Source organism: Centruroides vittatus, unplaced genomic scaffold, assembly GCF_030686945.1.
Source record: "Centruroides vittatus isolate TY-2023 unplaced genomic scaffold, ASM3068694v2 contig_3254, whole genome shotgun sequence".
Lineage (NCBI taxonomy): Eukaryota > Metazoa > Arthropoda > Arachnida > Scorpiones > Buthidae > Centruroides > Centruroides vittatus.
The window spans coordinates 295374-314768 of NW_027122087.1; the positions used below are offsets into that span (position 1 = coordinate 295374).

A 19395-nucleotide genomic window follows, 5' to 3' on the forward strand; every position below is an offset into this window, starting at 1 on the left:
CCCACAATGGGGCAGCTGGGTGGTGAGGGATGGGGCCCGACATATCCTGACCGACCACTCCCCGAAAAATTTCTGGGGATTTTTCGATCCCGGATCCCGGATAGAGATGTAGGTTGCCACCGCTTGACCATCCGGCCAGTAGAATTGGGAAGAGTAGAGATTTCAAGAAATTCAAGAGTGGCGAATATTTCTACAAATTAAGTAGCCATTACTATCCATCCGAACTTAATTGATGCACGATAATATATTTTAAATATTAGGTTCGATAGATCATTACTTCCGATTGGATAATAGAGCGTCACGTGGTCGCGATGAAACGTTATTAAATTTAAAATTACAGTAGAGCATCGATTATCCGACTCAATTGGGGACTAGGGTTGGTCGGATAACTGAAAAGTCGGATAACCGAAAAGTATGAAAAATACATTATTAGTATAGTGTATTAGGCCTGGTTTAAATACTAGCCTCCCTTTCATGGTCGAGCCAGTGCTGCCAGCTAAAACATGCAACAATTTAACAAAAATAATATTAAAGTAGCCAAGACATAACCAAATATTGTAGCGCCACATCACTAGCGGACATTTGAATTTGCCGACTAGAACGCGGTCGGTTAACCGATAAGTCGGTTAATCGGGAGTCGGATAATCGATGCTCTACTGTATGTCATTTGTCAAAATATTTAAAAATGCAACTTAAGCTAAAATGACGTCATTGACGTTGGACTGGACAAAAATAGCAAGAGTTATAGGGAATCGATATCGATGTACCACGCATATAAATAAAAAAATAAAAAAAATATAAGTAATAATAACATAATAATAATAAAATAATAACATAATAAATAAATAAATATTACGACCTGTTATGAAGTAGCGCCATCTGTTGAGAAATAAAAAACAAATACCATAAACAAACAGATTTTGATTATTATATTGTTAATTTCATAATAATTATGCCTTTAAATTCCGCTCTCTTGCGTACATCAATTATTGTTGTAGGTAAGGCAGAGGAAAAAACAGTCACATAGTGACAATTTGTCAGAAAAAGTAAAAAATCACATTAAAAAACATATAATAATAATAATACATAATAATATATGTTTAATTTTTAAAATAAATCTTAATTTTTTGCATTACAATCAGATGTATAATATCAACAAAAACAAACAAAAAAAAACAAAAGAAAAACAAAAAAAGACTATTGATGGAATCATTATGTAATTATTATTCAAAATAAAATTTAAAAAATAAGGAGAAATTCTGGAATAAAATTTTATTTCTTATTCGAATTAAATCCTATTTTTTTTCTAAAAGTAAAGATATTGATTAAAAAAAAATAATACTCAACAAAGTGCTGCCCTCTCTTGAAGAATATTACAATTACGTAAATAAATTATGAATAATAATAATAATAAAATTATACTTTGTAAAAGCACGAAAGCACTGGTCCAAATTCATAGCTTAGCTCTCTGCTCGCCTGTCAAGACCACAGATTATCTATGTATTTCTAAATACCTGAGCTAAGTTTTCCGAATAAGTTAGTAGCTAAAGATTAGGTTTGATAGGAGCTAATAAATTTAAATAACAAAAATCACAAATGTTCTTATATTTTACTAAAATAATAATAATAAAAACTTTAAATCTGATAAAACATTTTAAAAATGCATATAATAGATGAACATTTGACTTTGAAAGAATTATGGAATAATCCTTCAAGATCTTTCCAATACAATTACGTTGAAGGATAGTGATTTATTACATATTTACAGTATGAAGAAACAGCATTAAATTATAAATCTTAAAATAAAACTATAATAAAAAATAATGATAAAGACATAGAAATAACTGAATTCCGGTTAAGTAATGTGATATTACCAGCTGTGCAATTAGAGTTGGTAACATCATTGTCACCTCCATACAATGGCGCACCAGGGGGTGGGCCAAGGTGCCCTGGCATCCCCAAAAATAAAAGGAAAAGAAACACTAGTAAATTTTGCAAAAAACATATTTTTCTAATTAAAATTCATTTTTTGTTTTATATATATTGTGTCGTGTGTACTATTTCTACATTACTTATGAATTAGCAGTCAGATAAGATGGGAATCGTATTGAATGCCCATTAAAAATTTTTTATCCGTTTAACTCGGCTCCCCCAAGATCTTGAGTGCGCCACTGCCTCCATGGATCTCTTTTCGTACCAGATCAATGAAGAACCTTAGTAATGTTTTTTGTACATACTAATGTAACTTGTAAATAGTAACTACTGTATATTATTCAATATAATGGCAATAACGCAAACAACTAGTAAAATTAAAATTATATCTTTAAATTATAATATCGTACGCGCAATATATTTACATTTATTTATTTATTTTTATTCTTGTAATTATATTATATTTGTAAAATGTAAAATATTTTTGTATTTTTATTATAATTTGGTAGTTGTGACAGCTCTGAACCGGAACTTATCAGGTTTAAACGGTAAATTAGTATAGAGTTTTAGCATTGTATGATAGCTATTAACATTGACAGTGCCGTAGCTAGTTTTTCATATACCCTGGGCAAGTTTTTATTTTTGGCGCTCCCTTTTTTGGAAAAACTATTTTTAAAAAATACGATAGAAATGGCCGATTATTTATTTATTTTTTAAACTTTAAACAAAAACGTTAAGGAATCGGCCCGTGGAAGCAAAATTTAAATTTTGATAATGAAAATACAGTCTAATACTTATCATTTTTAGGTACCCCGTTTCAAGTCTCCGTTCGTCCTAGGCTCTGGACCCTGTGCCCCGTGCCTTTGCACCCGATGCACATGCCTAGTTACGGCACTGAGCGTTGATACAAGCGAGTAGGGCTTACAAAAATGTATTTTTGCTGTTATAACTAACTACTGGATTATTTTTAAAAATAATAATAAATTTCTGTTGAAACACAGCACAAAGATTTCAGTTATCTGGTGCACCTCCTAATGACGACTAGTATTATACTGTACTCAACAAACGCATGTCCTTATGTACTGTATATCACCACGCCATCCTTGTTTCTTTGAAAAGGTTTGAATGTCTGAATAAATAAATAAATACCTTCACAGTTAATTCGCATACAGAAATACAGTCGAGTCCGCATAAGTCGACACCCGGATAACTCGACACCGTTTAACTCGTCACCACTGGATAAGTCGACATACTTTTGCTGTCCCACACTCCGATAAGTCGTCACCCCCTCCCTAAAAAATGAATTCACTCCGCACGTGTGGTGCGAACTCATATAATTAATATATTTAATAATATAATAATATATTAATAAAAATGCCTTAACATTTTATGTATTTTTATGTATAAAATAATAACAGATAAACAAAAAGAAAATATACAATCTACATCAACGTCATACCAGAATCCAATTTTGCATTTTCTCAGGCTAGAGGCATTAAGAATCCTTAAACACTACTTGCCAACAATTGACAATTGCGAAGATGATGTTTTCAAGGCGTTCGTGATCGTTGAAAAAGAAAGCCGAGACGGTTAAGTGGTCAAAACAAACAACACTAAACGAATTTTTTAGTTTTTCGTCTACAGAGTAATTGTAAATGGAGGACACAATGTATTGTAAGCCTATACTACTGTATAACGCACTACTGTATTTTCCTAATTGTAGTTTTGTGGTTTTTTTTTCCAACTTTTTTTTAACACATTTCCACTTCCCTTTGGGGTGTCGACTTATGCGGAGTCGACGACGTTTAATTAATCGACTGTAGTTTTTCGTTTCTTTTTCGTCTACTCGTAAAAGTTCTTCACTAACGCGCCATTTTTATTCAACAGAAGTGACGTCAGTCCTCCTGACCAAAATGCTTTCCATTTAATCAGTCAAACGAAACAAAATATTAACACACTGTAACCAAAACATCTTGCTCTTAAAGTAATTTAGAATGTCTACGTAATTGTGATATAATTTGTATTTATAGAAAGTCATTTATTTGATGATAATTAATGAAATGCGAGGTCAACCCCGTCACAACCGAGGAATTTGAGAGGATCAGATAATCGGGAATTTAATGACTTGTATGGACATACAAAATGTTCGAAAATCAAAAAAAAAAAAAAAAAAAAAAAGTCAGATGGGACTTTGAATCACGAAATTACAAATATGTTTATTACAGTAGAGCGTCGATAAGTGGAACGTCGGTAAGTGAAATGGCCGGAAAATGGAACGATTTTCAGTCGGACTGTCGTGCTGAATCGAATGTTTTTGATACTAAATTTACTTCTAAAGTATAATTTTCATGTTTTTTATATTCTTTAATATATTTATTTTGTTTGTACAAAATGCAGAAATAATTTTTAACGATACGATAGCCTCGATGATTATTATAAAAATTTTCGTTAGGCTTAAAATCGACGAAAATTCAACACGAAGCGACACGCAACGGAGAAAAATTCAACAGGAAGCGATACGCAACGGAGAAAAATTTGAACATCGGACAGGTTAATGTATTTTTTCGTACAAAGTCGGAAACTGGAACAAATCATTAACTGGAAGGACCCCAGTCCCCAATTGGTTCCACTTATCGACGCTCTACTGTAGTTTGGTTTGGTTTTTCGTAATACAGCAACGGAACACATGGGCGATCAGCCAAGAAGAATCCCTCCCGGGAGAACTTTTCATGGGAAACGTCTATTTAGATTTACAAACTTGAAGAAAACCCGGTTTGGTCTGGTTTTATAAAGCAACGCGACACATGAACAAGTGGAGAAATGTCTCCCGGGAGGTCCGGAAAATTCAAAGTGGCCTTGGCGAGACTGGTGTTCTAGCCTCGCCAAGGGCTGGCCACTTCGAGTTTAATTAATTAAAGAATAATCATATTAAAATATACAATATTATCACCGCAAAAATCGTTTATTTTCAAAGACTAGAAAATATCACTAAAAATGCAGATATGTTTAACCTTGCTACACATAAAACACAAAAAAAAATCTTGAGAATAATGTATATTACTATTAAGTAGTAGTATTATTATTTAAAAATAACAATACGAAAATATCATTAGAATGACACGATTCCCGTATTTTGTATTTAATCAAATAGTTTGTATTCATTAGTTTAACTCACGCGATCGAAGGTGATATTATATTTAATAAATCGCAGAAGTTATTTATATTGTTGTATAAACAATCACCGAATTCTAACGGACATGTTTATCTTGTTAGAGTGGAATATCACGATACAGGAATTGAGAAAATGAAAAAAAAATCATCTATTTTAAAATTCTTGTAATTCAAACTACTCACTTTGTATTACTGAATCATAATTAATAATCTTTGTTTTTAAAAATAATGATCATTAGTATATATATATATATACATATAAATTTAGAATTACAGAAAATTTTTAAATAATACTTGTATTAATATTTTGGAAAAATGTATTTTTTTAATATCATATTTTTGAAGTGCATATTAAATATTTGCAAATGAGCTCTACTTAAAAATATCGAGATAAAATAATCGAGAGTAACGTTAATGCAATTTCTAATTATCGATTGCTAAAGTTATACGTAAAGTGTTTTCAGATCCAGGCCTATTAATAAATTCCAAATTAATCTTTGAAAAAGATATGACAATCATGGACAAAATTAATTTATTACACACATTATTTTACAAATTCTTACAAATGTACATAAATAGAATTTTTAATATTAAAAAGGCATACATTTCGCATTCGCTAGCTCTATTTTAAGGCTTATGTAATTTCCATGCATACGATGAAAGCTCAAATATAGTTTGCAATAAATCTTAGATATCTTGTTAACATTAACTTTTCCAATTTTTTAAATTTTATAACTGTACACCTATGTAACAAATAACAATTATCTTGGCCTATGTATAGTCTAAGTACTGAGTTTATCACGAAGTGAAGATTGTAGTTAAAACAGGAACTGCAATATACCTATAGTTTTATAAAACTCTCTTACAAGCCATTTTTCACACGTAAAAAATGAATATTTGGACAGTTAAACTCCTGAGTTAATGTTAATATTAAACGAATTCTATCAATCATGCTAACCATTTGAACGTTTATGGTTTTTTTTATAAGTAATATGAGAAACATTATCTCATATTAAGTACAGATTAAAAGATATTCTGATAATTTTACCATAAAATATTTTTCTAAATAGTTTTGTTTACCCCATGTCATTGATTTCAAATAAGTACATGGTTATAAAACTCGTTTAACGTTAATTTTATCTCAGTTCCTAAATTCTAACTTCCAGTTTATTTTGTACTATTTCAAAAAAAGCTATTGATACATACATAAAAAAATTAGGAAAATTTGGGTTTTCTGAAGTATCCAATAACAAAATATATTGGGTAAACATCTATGGAAATATTTAGATGTTTTCATAATGATTTCTAATTATAAATTAAATATTTATAAAATACAAATATTTTGGTAACGTTAAATGACTAGGTAAATAATTTTACAAAGAGCAAATAAAAATATTCATTATAAAAAATATATTTATATACAAATATTGTAAATGACTTAATATTTAATATCTTCGAAACGATGATTAAAATTAGATAAATGCCAGAAATACTGTTATGTAACCGAAGATGGCAATGAATTAAAACGAAACTTTCACGTGAAAATTTCATTACTATAATACTGCAAATTGAATTGATGATCGAAAATTTGATTTTGAATAACTTTGGTTTTACGTTTCTATTTCTGAACTTTCCACACGCAGCGTCGTGTCACTTTCATTGAATTTTGGAGGATTTTTAAAACGTCTCGAACCTTTGCTAACAAGATGAGATTTCGTCCAATCAGTTCTGCCACCACCACCACCACCTCCACCGCCGCCACCAGCAACTACGGACATAAAGTGAGCGACTACAAAGCGATCCTAAAAAGAAATTAATACAAGTTACATTTATGCGAATCAGGATAACTTTTAGACAAACATTTTCAAATATACAAATTATGATAAATAATTTTATTAATGGCCAAGCAGGGACGGAACTACTAACGTTGGTGCTCTAGTTGCAAATTTCCAAGTATCAACCTACAGCGGCGGTTCACAGACTATTGAACACTGAATGATTACACGAACCCTTTTAAAATCAAAATGTTTTCGAATTCCTATATACTGTATATATTTTACTTTATTTTCTTATATTTACTGCATCCATGTACAGTACAGTACAGTACAAGTTTTTAGAAAATAAATGTATATTACTAGATATCTTATGAAGGCGTGGTGTTTATAAGTTAATCGAATTAAAACAGTAATGTAAATTATAATTCATTAAATAAAACGAGCAATTATTTATTGTGACATTGTCACAATACGGGCTGCAATTTTTAATTTATTTCATTTCAAATATATCCTCTCCACCTCAAATTAGTATTGAAGTGACTTGCCCCTGTACATCATACTTTTCCGTTCGCAACAGAGTCGTGCCGGTCATCTATTAACTGCTTTCAGGGGAAAAGTTTTGAATTGAAATAACGTGACTTCCGGTTTGCATCGAAAGTTCGTGTATAGTTAATTGGGGCCTCCTGCCCGTACGATTTTCATATCTTGACTCGGATTTCATCTATCTAATTCCGTTCTCGAGATTAAGGAAAGACGGACAGACGGACGGACGACAGTGAGAATTTATAGGTCAATATTTTTTTTCAAATTGCAGCCCAATTATATTATTTTCTATTTCCAAATAACAATGTAAATTCAATTTCATATTTTCTAAATGAAATTTTAAAAAGTAAGCCGAAGCTTTTCAATATTTCTTAGCAGCAACAATATTATAACTACAAATACTTACTCTTTTCCTATCTAATTTAACGGATTCTGGAGTATCAGGTATGGCAATGTCCAATAGAAATTTTACAGCGAAAACAAAATGCTGAATGAAAAACGTATAAATTACTCAATAAAAATTATGTATTTTAAACAAAAATTGATACATTTAAATTACAAACCTCGAAGATTAAAATAACTATAAGCTGTTGTGTCAAAGCATATTTTCTTCCAAACTTAGATGTGAATGCTATTAGGCAAGCATTACTAATAGTGCCTAATATATTAACAAAATGAATAATGTAAAACCATATGCCTGTAATGAGATTTTTTTAAATAATTAGTAACTGTAACAAAATTTTAAAATTATAATGCAAATTATATAAAAACCTACCTATATCATTATCTCTGTAAGGAATTGGTCTCCTATTCCACCATAATAGTCTTTTGGCATCGACTCTTAAGTCCACTACATTAAATAATAGTGCTAAAAGCGGTGCTAATGGAAACGATGCAGCAAACAGCTAAAAATTACCAAATTCAACATTTAATACATGTACTATATAATTAATTTCAAATTTATAAATTAAATGACAATTTTACCATAATGTATCCGTATTGTATAACTTTTTCGGTGAATTCATCCAAGCGAAAATTTTCGTCCGTTGGCTTAAGCATTTCTCTCATCAAATAGTGTTGTTTTGAATTGCTGATTTGATTCAAACCTGAGAGTGATCTGAATGCATTCTTCAGACATCTGAAAAAATTATATATAAATAAAATTCATAAAAAAATATATATATATAATATAGATCTATTTAATAAAATTATAAACGTATTTCTAAGTAAGATATTTAAAAAATTAAGCAAAAATGCTTTACGTATAGATTTTACAGTTTATGATTTAGTAACTTAGCAACACATCATAAACAAGTCAATAAAATGATACAAAAAAAGTTAATTCCCGTTAGTGTTTACAAAAGGAATTGAATTTAGCGGAAAATATATTTTGTGCAGCTCTTCTAATTAAAGTTCTACATACGTTTTTAACCACTAATTTATATTATCTATAGCTCAGTTCATTTAATATTACCTAAACAGTTTGTATCATAAATTTTTTAATATATGAATATTTAAAAACACAATGTAAATATAAATAAAGTTAAACTTACGGAATAATAATATCTGAAGTAAATTTGGGAACGGGTTTCATAATCATTAAAACTAAAAGTTGAAAAGACAGAAGTGACATGCAATTATCATTATCCTGATCACCACAGTTATCTTGATATTCTTTGCCCATTCCAAACATTCCATTTTCCCCTAAATCCTATTAAAGTAACAAAAATTATTGAAATCTTATACAAAATCTAACGTCATCCCTTAAACTTGAAATACTTACCTTTCTAAAAAATGCAATATAAAATAGAGATGTATAAGTATTAGCAAACTGGAAGGCAAATAATTTAATGATTAAAGCATCATTGTAAGCACTTTGGGTCTGATGGTTTTCTGTAAAGAAAAAATAAATATATTTATGTCATCGATTTTTAGTTTAGTAGGACAGATAAAATAATATAGATAGGATGGTCACTCACCCCAATCTGTAAGTTTAACAGCTAGGAAATTGTAAATCTAAGCATACATAAAAATTGTGGTTAGTGATAAGTTTACAAGTAATTTTTTTAAGAATAAATAAAACTACATACCTTTCCTAATATCATGATAGATATAGTATTTAAAGTAGCGGCAATAACAGTACCGTGCAACATTTTACATTTTGTATTTTCTTTGCATACATTTACATCTGTATATAATCTGTACAGTATCACAGATGTTACGCTAATGAAGACAACACAAACCTATTTGATTGTAATATAAAATATTAATAATATTAAGTTTATTGATAGCCATCTTAACTAGATATAATTTATAATTAACATACCATAATAATTAGAATAAAACTTGAAAACAGATATTTCAAAAATCTTCGTCTAAAAGGATAATATTCTTTCATTTGTCTGGTAAAAGGATCTTGATAACATTCTGTTCCATAATATTGTGGACGTTCTTGTTCTGCCATGTCAAAATTTTCAACATGCCACTGATGAGCTAAAGTAGCCTGTTTTCTTTTCCATACTTCTAAAAATATTGTACCTGTTATTAAATTAATACAAAGTAAAAAAGTGATTCATAACTCCAAACAAAGCCGATTAAAAGTATACACAGCGAACAACGCATTTCTTTCCATATAAATTCAAAAGATTGTAAAAGTTTAAAAATAAAATTTTTAACTTTTGAAAATGTTCACGCAAATTATAATTCTCTATTATATTAATAGAGTATGTATCTATTATATATAAAATAAGGGATATGTAAAATATGTATATAGAAGTCATTCAAGAATTCCAGTAGTTCAAAAGTACCTTATTTATGAATTAACAGCAATACAATTTTTTTTTTTTTTTACAAAATAATAAAAGCACAATGAAAACTTTAAAACAAAATGATAAAAGTTAAAAATTTATGATTAGTCCTACATAAATTTTAAAAATTTGTTTCGAAATTTCGTATTAAATTTTAAAAAATGGCCATCATTTTTATTTAGATAAAAGAATTACGATCAAAATGAATTTCGTATAAATGTATAATTGGCATTTCTTATAGATACGTCTATTAAATTGTTAAAATAACCTTCATTAATTTCCGAGTAAACATCAAGTTAGAAATGGTCACACAACCGTTTAGTTTAAAGAATTCAGTTTATGTCTCTTTCAAAGACAAAGCTAGTAATTACTAGTATTGTTTTTAAAAGAGAATAAACCAATTATAGGATTTAAGTAATCACGATTAAACAAATTTTGATGGTTTCTAAATTATTTATTTTTATTTAGATTATTCCAATTACGGAGTTTAAAATGCATAATACAAAATTTTACTTGTGTTTACCTTACAAATCTAACTTACCCCAAAGGCAAATAATGAAGGCAAAAGCTGGAGTAAAGATGTTATCACTGGACGATTTAATGACATCGATACCGTATAGGAAACCTTTTCTGTCATCTTTAATACTGAAAAATAATCATTTTTATATAAATAACAACAATAAGAGCAAATAACATACGTTTACAAATACTTTTTAACGTCACTTACACGGTACCGTTCTTAAAAATAATTTCTTCGTCATTTACTAATCTATGTAAAATTGAAAGATTATAAATCTCTTATACAAAAATAAACTTAAATGTAAATATAATTTGAATGAACCTCGTGATAACTCCGTATATAAATACAGCTACTCCTAATACAGCTGGTATAAACAACGATATAATAAGAGTTCCAACCCATGCAAAATAAAAAGTAATTTTTTCTCCAAAGTAATCTCGTATCAAAGGAAGAGGCTGGCGTTTAAGAAACTTGGTCCATTGTCGATCCAAAATCATCCTGGTATCTTCTGTTATTGAGGGAACACTTGGTGGAGAAGAGGAAATATCTTCGCTCATTTCTACAATAGAATTATCATAACGCACTGGAACTTCATCGCCACTTTCTCGAGAAGAACGGTCGTGAAGTATAAAGGCATCCAAATATATTTTTTTTAACAGCATATTCAGCAATCCTAATTAAAAATATGCCGTTACAATCGGTTTCTCTATAATTAAAAAGAATAAAATAGATAAATTAAAACTTGCCTTGTTTTTCGGTGAACGTCAAGTTACTTAAATTTGCGACTTTTCCCATGTCAATATTGATTAAAATATTATGTACCTGCAAATATTATGTACATTATTTTGTATGTCGTTCTTTATTATATCTCTAAAAATCTCAAAGTTTAATATTAATCCATATTGTTACCAATAAGCATCGAGTCGCTTGCGTAAAAAATGTGTCGCGTTGTTCCTGAGTGATAAACCAATCTTTGCAATCCTTAAGAAAGGGGGCTATTATATGACTGCCTATAAAATAATTAAATTGCTTTGTAAAAGATATGAAATATCTTAAATATAAAAAAATAATTATATAATTTATATAACTTTCCTTAGCTTATATTTTATTTTATATATACGAGTAGTTTGATATCATAGTTTATATACAGTATTTCCATTATATAATGAATATTTAGTTGTGAATTAAATTGACGTCGAATGACTCAAACGTTTCAACAAATTTGAATTAACCTACATGTATATATATAATTTTTTTTTAAATGTTATGTTAGAATGAACCAGACCAATTCGAAAAACTTGGCAGAGTATAACATCCAAAGAAATAAATAGTATAGCATTCTAAATTTAGAACTACGGGGAATCTTCCTTCTTTTTAACTGAATGTACAATAATAAAATAATGAAGATTTACTTTTTTCGTCCATGCCGAACATTTTCTTTACTTTATCTTCGCCCAAAAATGATTGTCGAGATTCTCTAGGTTCGTCCATTTCGGAAATGATCTATTAAAGTAAAAAAAATTTAATTAATATAATTTTGACATTTAAAAAAATGCGTGATTGAATAGGGATTAAAAGCGTAGGTATAAAATCAAATACATTTTAAATCTGTAAATTTATGTAATTTTTAATTTAAAAATTCATTGTAAATGCCTAAATATAAAGCTTCGACTTTAAATAAGAAATATTGACAATTCTGTTTATAATACGAATATTTTATTATAAGAATACCGAAACAAAGGACAGACAGGCGGACGACATTCTAACTGTCGTCCGTCCGTCTATTCTTTGTTAATCTCCAACGGAGTTAGATGAAAACCGAGATCGGGTGTTGGAAGTGTAGGGGCCGGAGCCCCGACTAACTATATAAGAACTTACGGTCTGGACCGGAAGTCACGTGACTTTTTAGATAAAAATGTGATTAAAAACTGAAATTCGGTTTTAAATAATACAGTAATAATATATAACATCACAATTTTTGAGCATGCAAAATATATTTTTAAAAGCCAACACGTCTAACTTTCAATTTCTGAATTCGCATTTTAGTCTGTAATTTGAATTTGTTAATGGAATAGCATCATTCGGAGGAAGTTGATAGAAACCACACCCGAATACAAGTAGGCCACAAAAATAGGGCGTTTGTCTATTTAATTAAATCGCATTAATATTTATAAGATGTTCCGAATAAAACAGAAAACGAAAGAATCGATGACATTTTTATCTTCATTTAAATATTAAAATTACAACAAAAACGAATTCGATTTACATTAAAATTATTATTTGCATAATTAATATTTGGTTTTAGATTTAAGAACCTATTATTTTCTCTATATACCTATTAGAAAATACAAACAAAACTGATTAAAATTATTCAACAATTAAACATTTTTATTATGAACTGTTAGGTACTGCAATTAATGATTTATATTAAATTGATCAAATGTTTTGTGTATCTTTGAATTCACGAATTTTGTATATTTTGATTGAATTTGATGAAATATAAATTTTCAAGCGCGCGAGAAATAATATCGTTTATAATTTCTTAAAGTTGATTCTATTGTATAAGTAGCAACAATAGGACCAGATTTTTTCAATTATTATAGTCTAGCGTTGCGTGTTTATTTGAAAAATATTAAATTGCGCAAACAAAATTTAATAAAATATTCACACGCAATGTAATTTTTATGTTCCTCGAAAACTTTTGTAGACTTACATAACAACAACATATGAAACCATAAACAAATAAAAGGATCGTTGAAATTAATCATGAAACAGTTTCGAATTTGACTTGTTTCACATTTAATTATAAAGTAAAATATAAAAATGTTTTAAAGTTTTATATAAAATGTAGGATTTTCTACGTTGAACATGGTAAAGATAATTACGTTCTATCGATTGAAGTTATAGTGATTTATAAGACAAAAATAAAAAAGAAAGATCCCTCGGAGAAGGTTGACTTTAAATAAATAATGTACAAGTTTTGAAAGTCAATACAAACTGATATGTATGTTAGCCAGATGACACATTCCCCCAATATCCGGTACACAAGTTCCTACTAATTAACAGAGTTGATTTTCTAAAAGATTATATTAAGGAAAAAACGGATTATAATATGTCGATTATAAAATAATTTCATCAAAAGTTCAAATCAACATACATACAAGCTAACTTATAAAATTTTATAAGAAAAGACAAAGCTATATAATTAATTAATTAACAAATATGACTATAATTTATTCAATTACTGTATAATTATACTTGCATAAATCTTAGAAAATGTATTTAATTAGTTTAGTGGATATTGTTTATCATCTGTTAATGTAATTATTTAAATTGTTACTTGGACGAATAATACTTGCATTATTATTGAATAACGTAAAATACAACGCCGTGATGTTTCGATATACAATATTAGAAACAGATACGAAATTGTCGAGCAAAACTGGGGGAAAAAAATCTTTCTTAATATTGACGACATAAAATTTTCAAATCATGCAACTTTAATCAGCTATTTTAGTTCTATAAATACATTTACTATCGAGTTCAAATTAATGAATACTAAAAAATAGTATCATAAGTTATCAGCATTAACACAAGTATCGTTTAGGGATGGATTGTGATAGGTTTGGGCATTCTGTAGAAGCAAGCAACAACTAATTGCAAGATATAAATTATTAACTAACTTATTTGATAACTTCCCAAGAAAACTATTTGATTTGCATGATCAGTGGCGAATTTAAGTCATTGAAGGCACTTTCACTACCCAATAGTGGGATCCTTTTGTAAACAAAAAATAATTTAAATATAGTTTTCTAAAAATACTAAACTCTTAAGATAAACAGAAAACGAGTTTTTTTTTTTATTTACTAAGATCAGCTTTCTACTTAACTTATTCTTTGCTTAGTGTAGAATAAAATAAAATTGGAAGTAAATGAGCCTTATTTACCTTTTAATTATCGAATCATTTTTTTTCCTCTTAAAATTACAAGAAAAAATTCAGCTAATTTCGGACTTTAGAATTACGGGATTCTCCACATTTACAAATTACATAAACTAATAAATTTTCCACTATGTTTAATAGATATTAATAGGTGTAGTCTGTGTTGCCTCTTTGTCTGCAACTCTCATTTTATGTTTTTTTTCAACGAAAATACTGTAAAGAGGTAGTCCTTTAATTTAAAAAGTTAGTATCACGATTTTAAACTTTATATATTTTGTAAGTATATTATTCTCAAACAACAAATAGTAACTGAAAACTTACGCAAGCCATAACTTATGCGGAAAAAAAAACACCGGTTTAAATTACTACAATATCTTGCATAAATGAACACCCTTTTAATTTTTTTAAAATTCTGGAAATTAAATAAAAACAACAGTATGTAATGTAGAGAATTATCAAAATTCCATTAATCATAGAATATTTTCAAGATCAGAATAATTTTTATGAGACTTTATAATGAAGTAGATGTTTTCTTGATGAAAGACTCTGCATGATGTAACATCGATAACGTGAAGGCAACATTCATAAAACTAGTACTTTCCCGCATGCTGACTTAAATTAGAATCGATAAAACATTATTGGGATAAAGTGTGCTAATTCTATAACAAAATTTATGGAAATAATTTAACCTAAAAACTTATTTCTTTTGACTGAAATTTTAACACAAAACTATTTTTACACTAAATTTATTCCTGCTATGATTAAAAATATATTCAACGATATTACTAACACGAAATTTAATATTAACTGACCAAATTTTAAAATACTCATTATATACGCTAATGGTTTTATTTCTTGAAATTATGATGACAGATCGATCCTAATATTAAATTTATATATGTTTACTATTAATCATCAAATTTTATTATAAACTTTTATCTTTTTAAAAGCTCTATATTAACTGAAACATGTCGAGAAGCAATATTGTATTAATAAACTGAATAATTTTTGATGATAGATAATTGAATTGAAAGTAAAATTTATTATTTTCGTTATATTTTTGATAAAATACAAAATTCAGAATTATTTAGTTGCCTTTTTTATATAAATTTATTCCTTGTCTCATTCTAAGATAATAAAAGAGTAACAACGAATAGTCTTATTTATACAATAAAAATGCAAATTGAACTATGGAAATGGAACAAGAACAGCTTTCTATAGAAATCATTCAAATTACTATCAATATCTTCTATCAATATCTACTATTAGTAATGAAATAATTAAGTATTACAAAATGCTCCAAAAACACAATTTTATGGAGAAATATATTATAACTAGATCCAGTATTCCTATTTATTTTAATATTTTTTGTTTTTTGTATATTCCGCTATTTATTTCCGGTAGAATAAAACGCATAAAAAATGTCCTTGATAAATTATAAATTTTACCGTGAAATAAATTATAAATATATTATTATATTCACATTCAAATTCAATAAAAATTTTAAACTGTAAAATGCAACAACAGACAACACCTTCAACTGTTTTCTTATCTGTTTTACACATAAATTTAATTATTCGAAATATTTTTTACTTTTTACACGAATGAATACGCTAAACAACGTCTTTATTGAGTAAGAACAGTAATTACTTTCATGTGTGTGTAAGAAAAGATTTCCTCATCACTTTTCCATACAAACAGGACATAAATTAAAGGCTTAGTTTTTTTTTCTATCTGTCATTTCTTCAGTTTTATATTTACTAAAAACCGATTTATCAAAATTATAATCAATACAAATAATTTATCATCTTTTTTTCCAGCTTAGTTTTGGCAGCATTAGGAGATAAAGACCTAAACAGTTTCGAATTTCAGTTTTACTAAATGATTTTCCGTAGGAGGATACATTAAGAGCAGTTTTCTATATCTTTCAATCCCAAATTACTCTTTTCGAGATTAAATTACAAATTTCTAGAAAGAGCACGAAAACTTGTGCTCTTCATAGAAATTAATTACATTAATTAATATAACCAAACAAAATATTTTTAGTGATTTAAATAACTTATTTAAACGTTGCATTAATAAATGCTGTAATAAATTTTTAAAAAAATAGGTTACTCTAGATTTAAAAATGATAATTATCACAAAAATTACTAATATAAATTTTGAAACAGTAATTTCCGATGTTGAGTTAATCACAAAACATCCAATTTTACGTATTTAAGTCTAAATTACAAAGTAATCTGCCAATACTTTGGAAACTTGTATACACAACAATAACTCATAAAACCACTTATTCTGCCGCTGGCAAGGACACTGCCAAGAAAACCAGTTAGTTGCAGAGTAACTCTATTACTATTCATTTTTTTATTTTTTATTTTCCGTGCGAATGAGTAACTCGTGCTGGCTTTGTATTTGCTCAATGTTAAGAATGTACGAATACCTGGAAATAATAACGTTTCATACCTATATATTTTTATACATTAAATACAATTATAAATACAAACAGTAAACATACACGGGCATTTAAAAAAAAAATAATTAACTGGGTAAAGAGGTTTCAATATTTCACCTATTTTATATAGGAAATGTATGATATTGAGTAACATCCGTTTGTCAAATCCCGCTTCCTTTAAAATTTAAAAACAAAAAAATAAATAAATGAATTTACCCAATCGAGTCCAAGTAGCGGGAATTCCATCTTTAACGTTTGGGCTTCTTCGCATAATCTTCCAAAAGGGCAATGGATTTTTATAAATACGTATTTTCCGATCTTTTCCTCTTCCAATTCAAGACCTTCCGCTTGCATTGCCATTTTAAACATCTGTCTTTGTTTTTCTTTCATCATCTTCACGTTCTCGTTATTTTCTTCGTCTTCTTCGTCGTCGTCACCGTATTCGTAATCAATTCTTTCGTACACCAGAACATAATCTATGGGTTTATTGTTAGCGTTTTGGCCGATTGACATCTTTGGCACTTTTACAAACAAACTGAATGATGAAGATTTTTAATGTTCAGAACGTCGAAATCCCTAATTAACGATTAGATATATTACTCACTTGTTACGTTTTCTTCTGCAAACTTTTACTTTAAACATAACTTTATTGTCTAAGTTACTTATACTACATCTTTTAGAGTCGGTACTTTCACCTTTGACAATCATCTGCTCGATTGTGACTGCATTGCTCGTCTGTCGACTAGCAGGCGATCGACTGACCGACTATAACGCCCTCTTTGGTTCGCATTACTCAACACAAAAAATTAGTGATAATATAGTAATAAAAACGACTATAAACGATTTATATTTTTCTTTGGATATTTATATTATAATACACTTATAGTAAAATGAATTAATTTTATTAGATTTTGTAGATTTTTTGTGAAATATATTTTACTATTAAAATTCGTTTGAAAATAAGCCTTTGATATTATATCGATTAAATATGAATTATCGGGACAGTGGGTGCTGTTGGTGACTTTTGCTTTGTGCTTCAACAAGAATTAAGAAACTACTGCATTTCTCTAATTTTATTACCCAAAATTACTAAAACTGTATAGAAATCATCATTCTCGAAGAAATATTAACAACTAATGAAAATGCATCGTTCACCAGCTAAATGAAGTAGACCTCCGGTTAACAGAACCAAACCGGAAAGTAAAAAGTCTCAACCAGGTGCATCTAACTCCAAACTTATAACGGATTTTAATCTATTAATGGATAAAGAATCACAAGAACCATCCTTAGAAAATATGAATTATCGAGAATTAGAATAATTGAGTGATGATTAATTAAAGTTTCTTCTTATTATTATTTCAGGCTTAAAATATAAAAATTACCTTATATGAAATTTGAATATTTAAGCTATATATTTTCTTTTAAAAAACCAGCGATTTAACGGTCATCCAATGTTAAAAGATTAATTTTGTTTGAAATTTTTTATTTCTGCATTAATTAAACGTTATTCTAAATATTCTCTTATTTTAAAATTAGAAGCGATTTTAATCCTTTATATTTAAATTAATTCTTTTTTCGAATAATGAAAACACAACCCGAGCAAGCGCAATTTGTCATGTGAAGCGGTACTTGAATTTAATAAATATTGTTATTTTTTAAAATCCTCATTGAATAAAAGTATTTAACTGATAAATAATCTAAAATATTTTGAAAAAATTAATAAAATTTTAAAAATTAAATTCAGTTTATTTTTTTTTTAAATTTATATACGAGAAGAAATAATCTATGTTCCAATCATTTCATATTCTATTGTGATAAAATATAAAATAAAGAATAACTTAAATTTATGTTAATGTATTATGTTCATAATGTGTTTAATTATTTTTTAAATTTATTATATTATAGTTTTTATAATTTATGTATATTCAGTTGAAAGAATATACTCACAAGTATCAGCTAAAGTTGACAATTTAGTCTATTCAAAAATGTTCTTTGAATAGAAAATAAGAATTACACTTTGAATTAAGTTTTGAAAAATTCAGATAATTTTATTAATAAAAAAATTTTAATTTGTTATCAGATCATTATTGTTTAATAGAAATTAAATCATTAATTGAAAATTGGAATATATAATCGAATAATGATTTCAATCGAAAAATATGTCTTACAGTCGGGAAATTTAGTTATGTTTTAAAGATAAAAGATGTCTACTTTTTTCGAATAATCTTAAGATATAAAAGTATTTTCAGCATTTT

The 19395-nt window shown here is 27.9% G+C and overlaps 1 protein-coding gene across 1 annotated transcript; it reads right to left on the minus strand.

Moving 5' to 3' along the window:
• Nucleotides 1–5618: 5618 nt before the first annotated feature.
• Nucleotides 5619–17897, minus strand: LOC136973630 (anoctamin-7-like). The gene is made up of 18 exons (XM_067268367.1): nt 17745–17897; nt 17357–17675; nt 12161–12251; nt 11658–11758; nt 11495–11570; nt 11070–11421; nt 10956–10997; nt 10770–10873; nt 9748–9959; nt 9512–9664; nt 9401–9437; nt 9205–9314; nt 8975–9132; nt 8406–8559; nt 8197–8326; nt 7985–8118; nt 7828–7908; nt 5619–6905 (listed from the first exon to the last, which is right to left on the minus strand). The coding sequence occupies exons 1-18, from the start codon at nt 17846–17848 to the stop codon at nt 6714–6716; spliced, it is 2550 nt and encodes an 849-aa protein (XP_067124468.1). The 5' UTR covers nt 17849–17897; the 3' UTR covers nt 5619–6713.
• Between the last annotated feature and the right edge of the window lie 1498 nt (nt 17898–19395).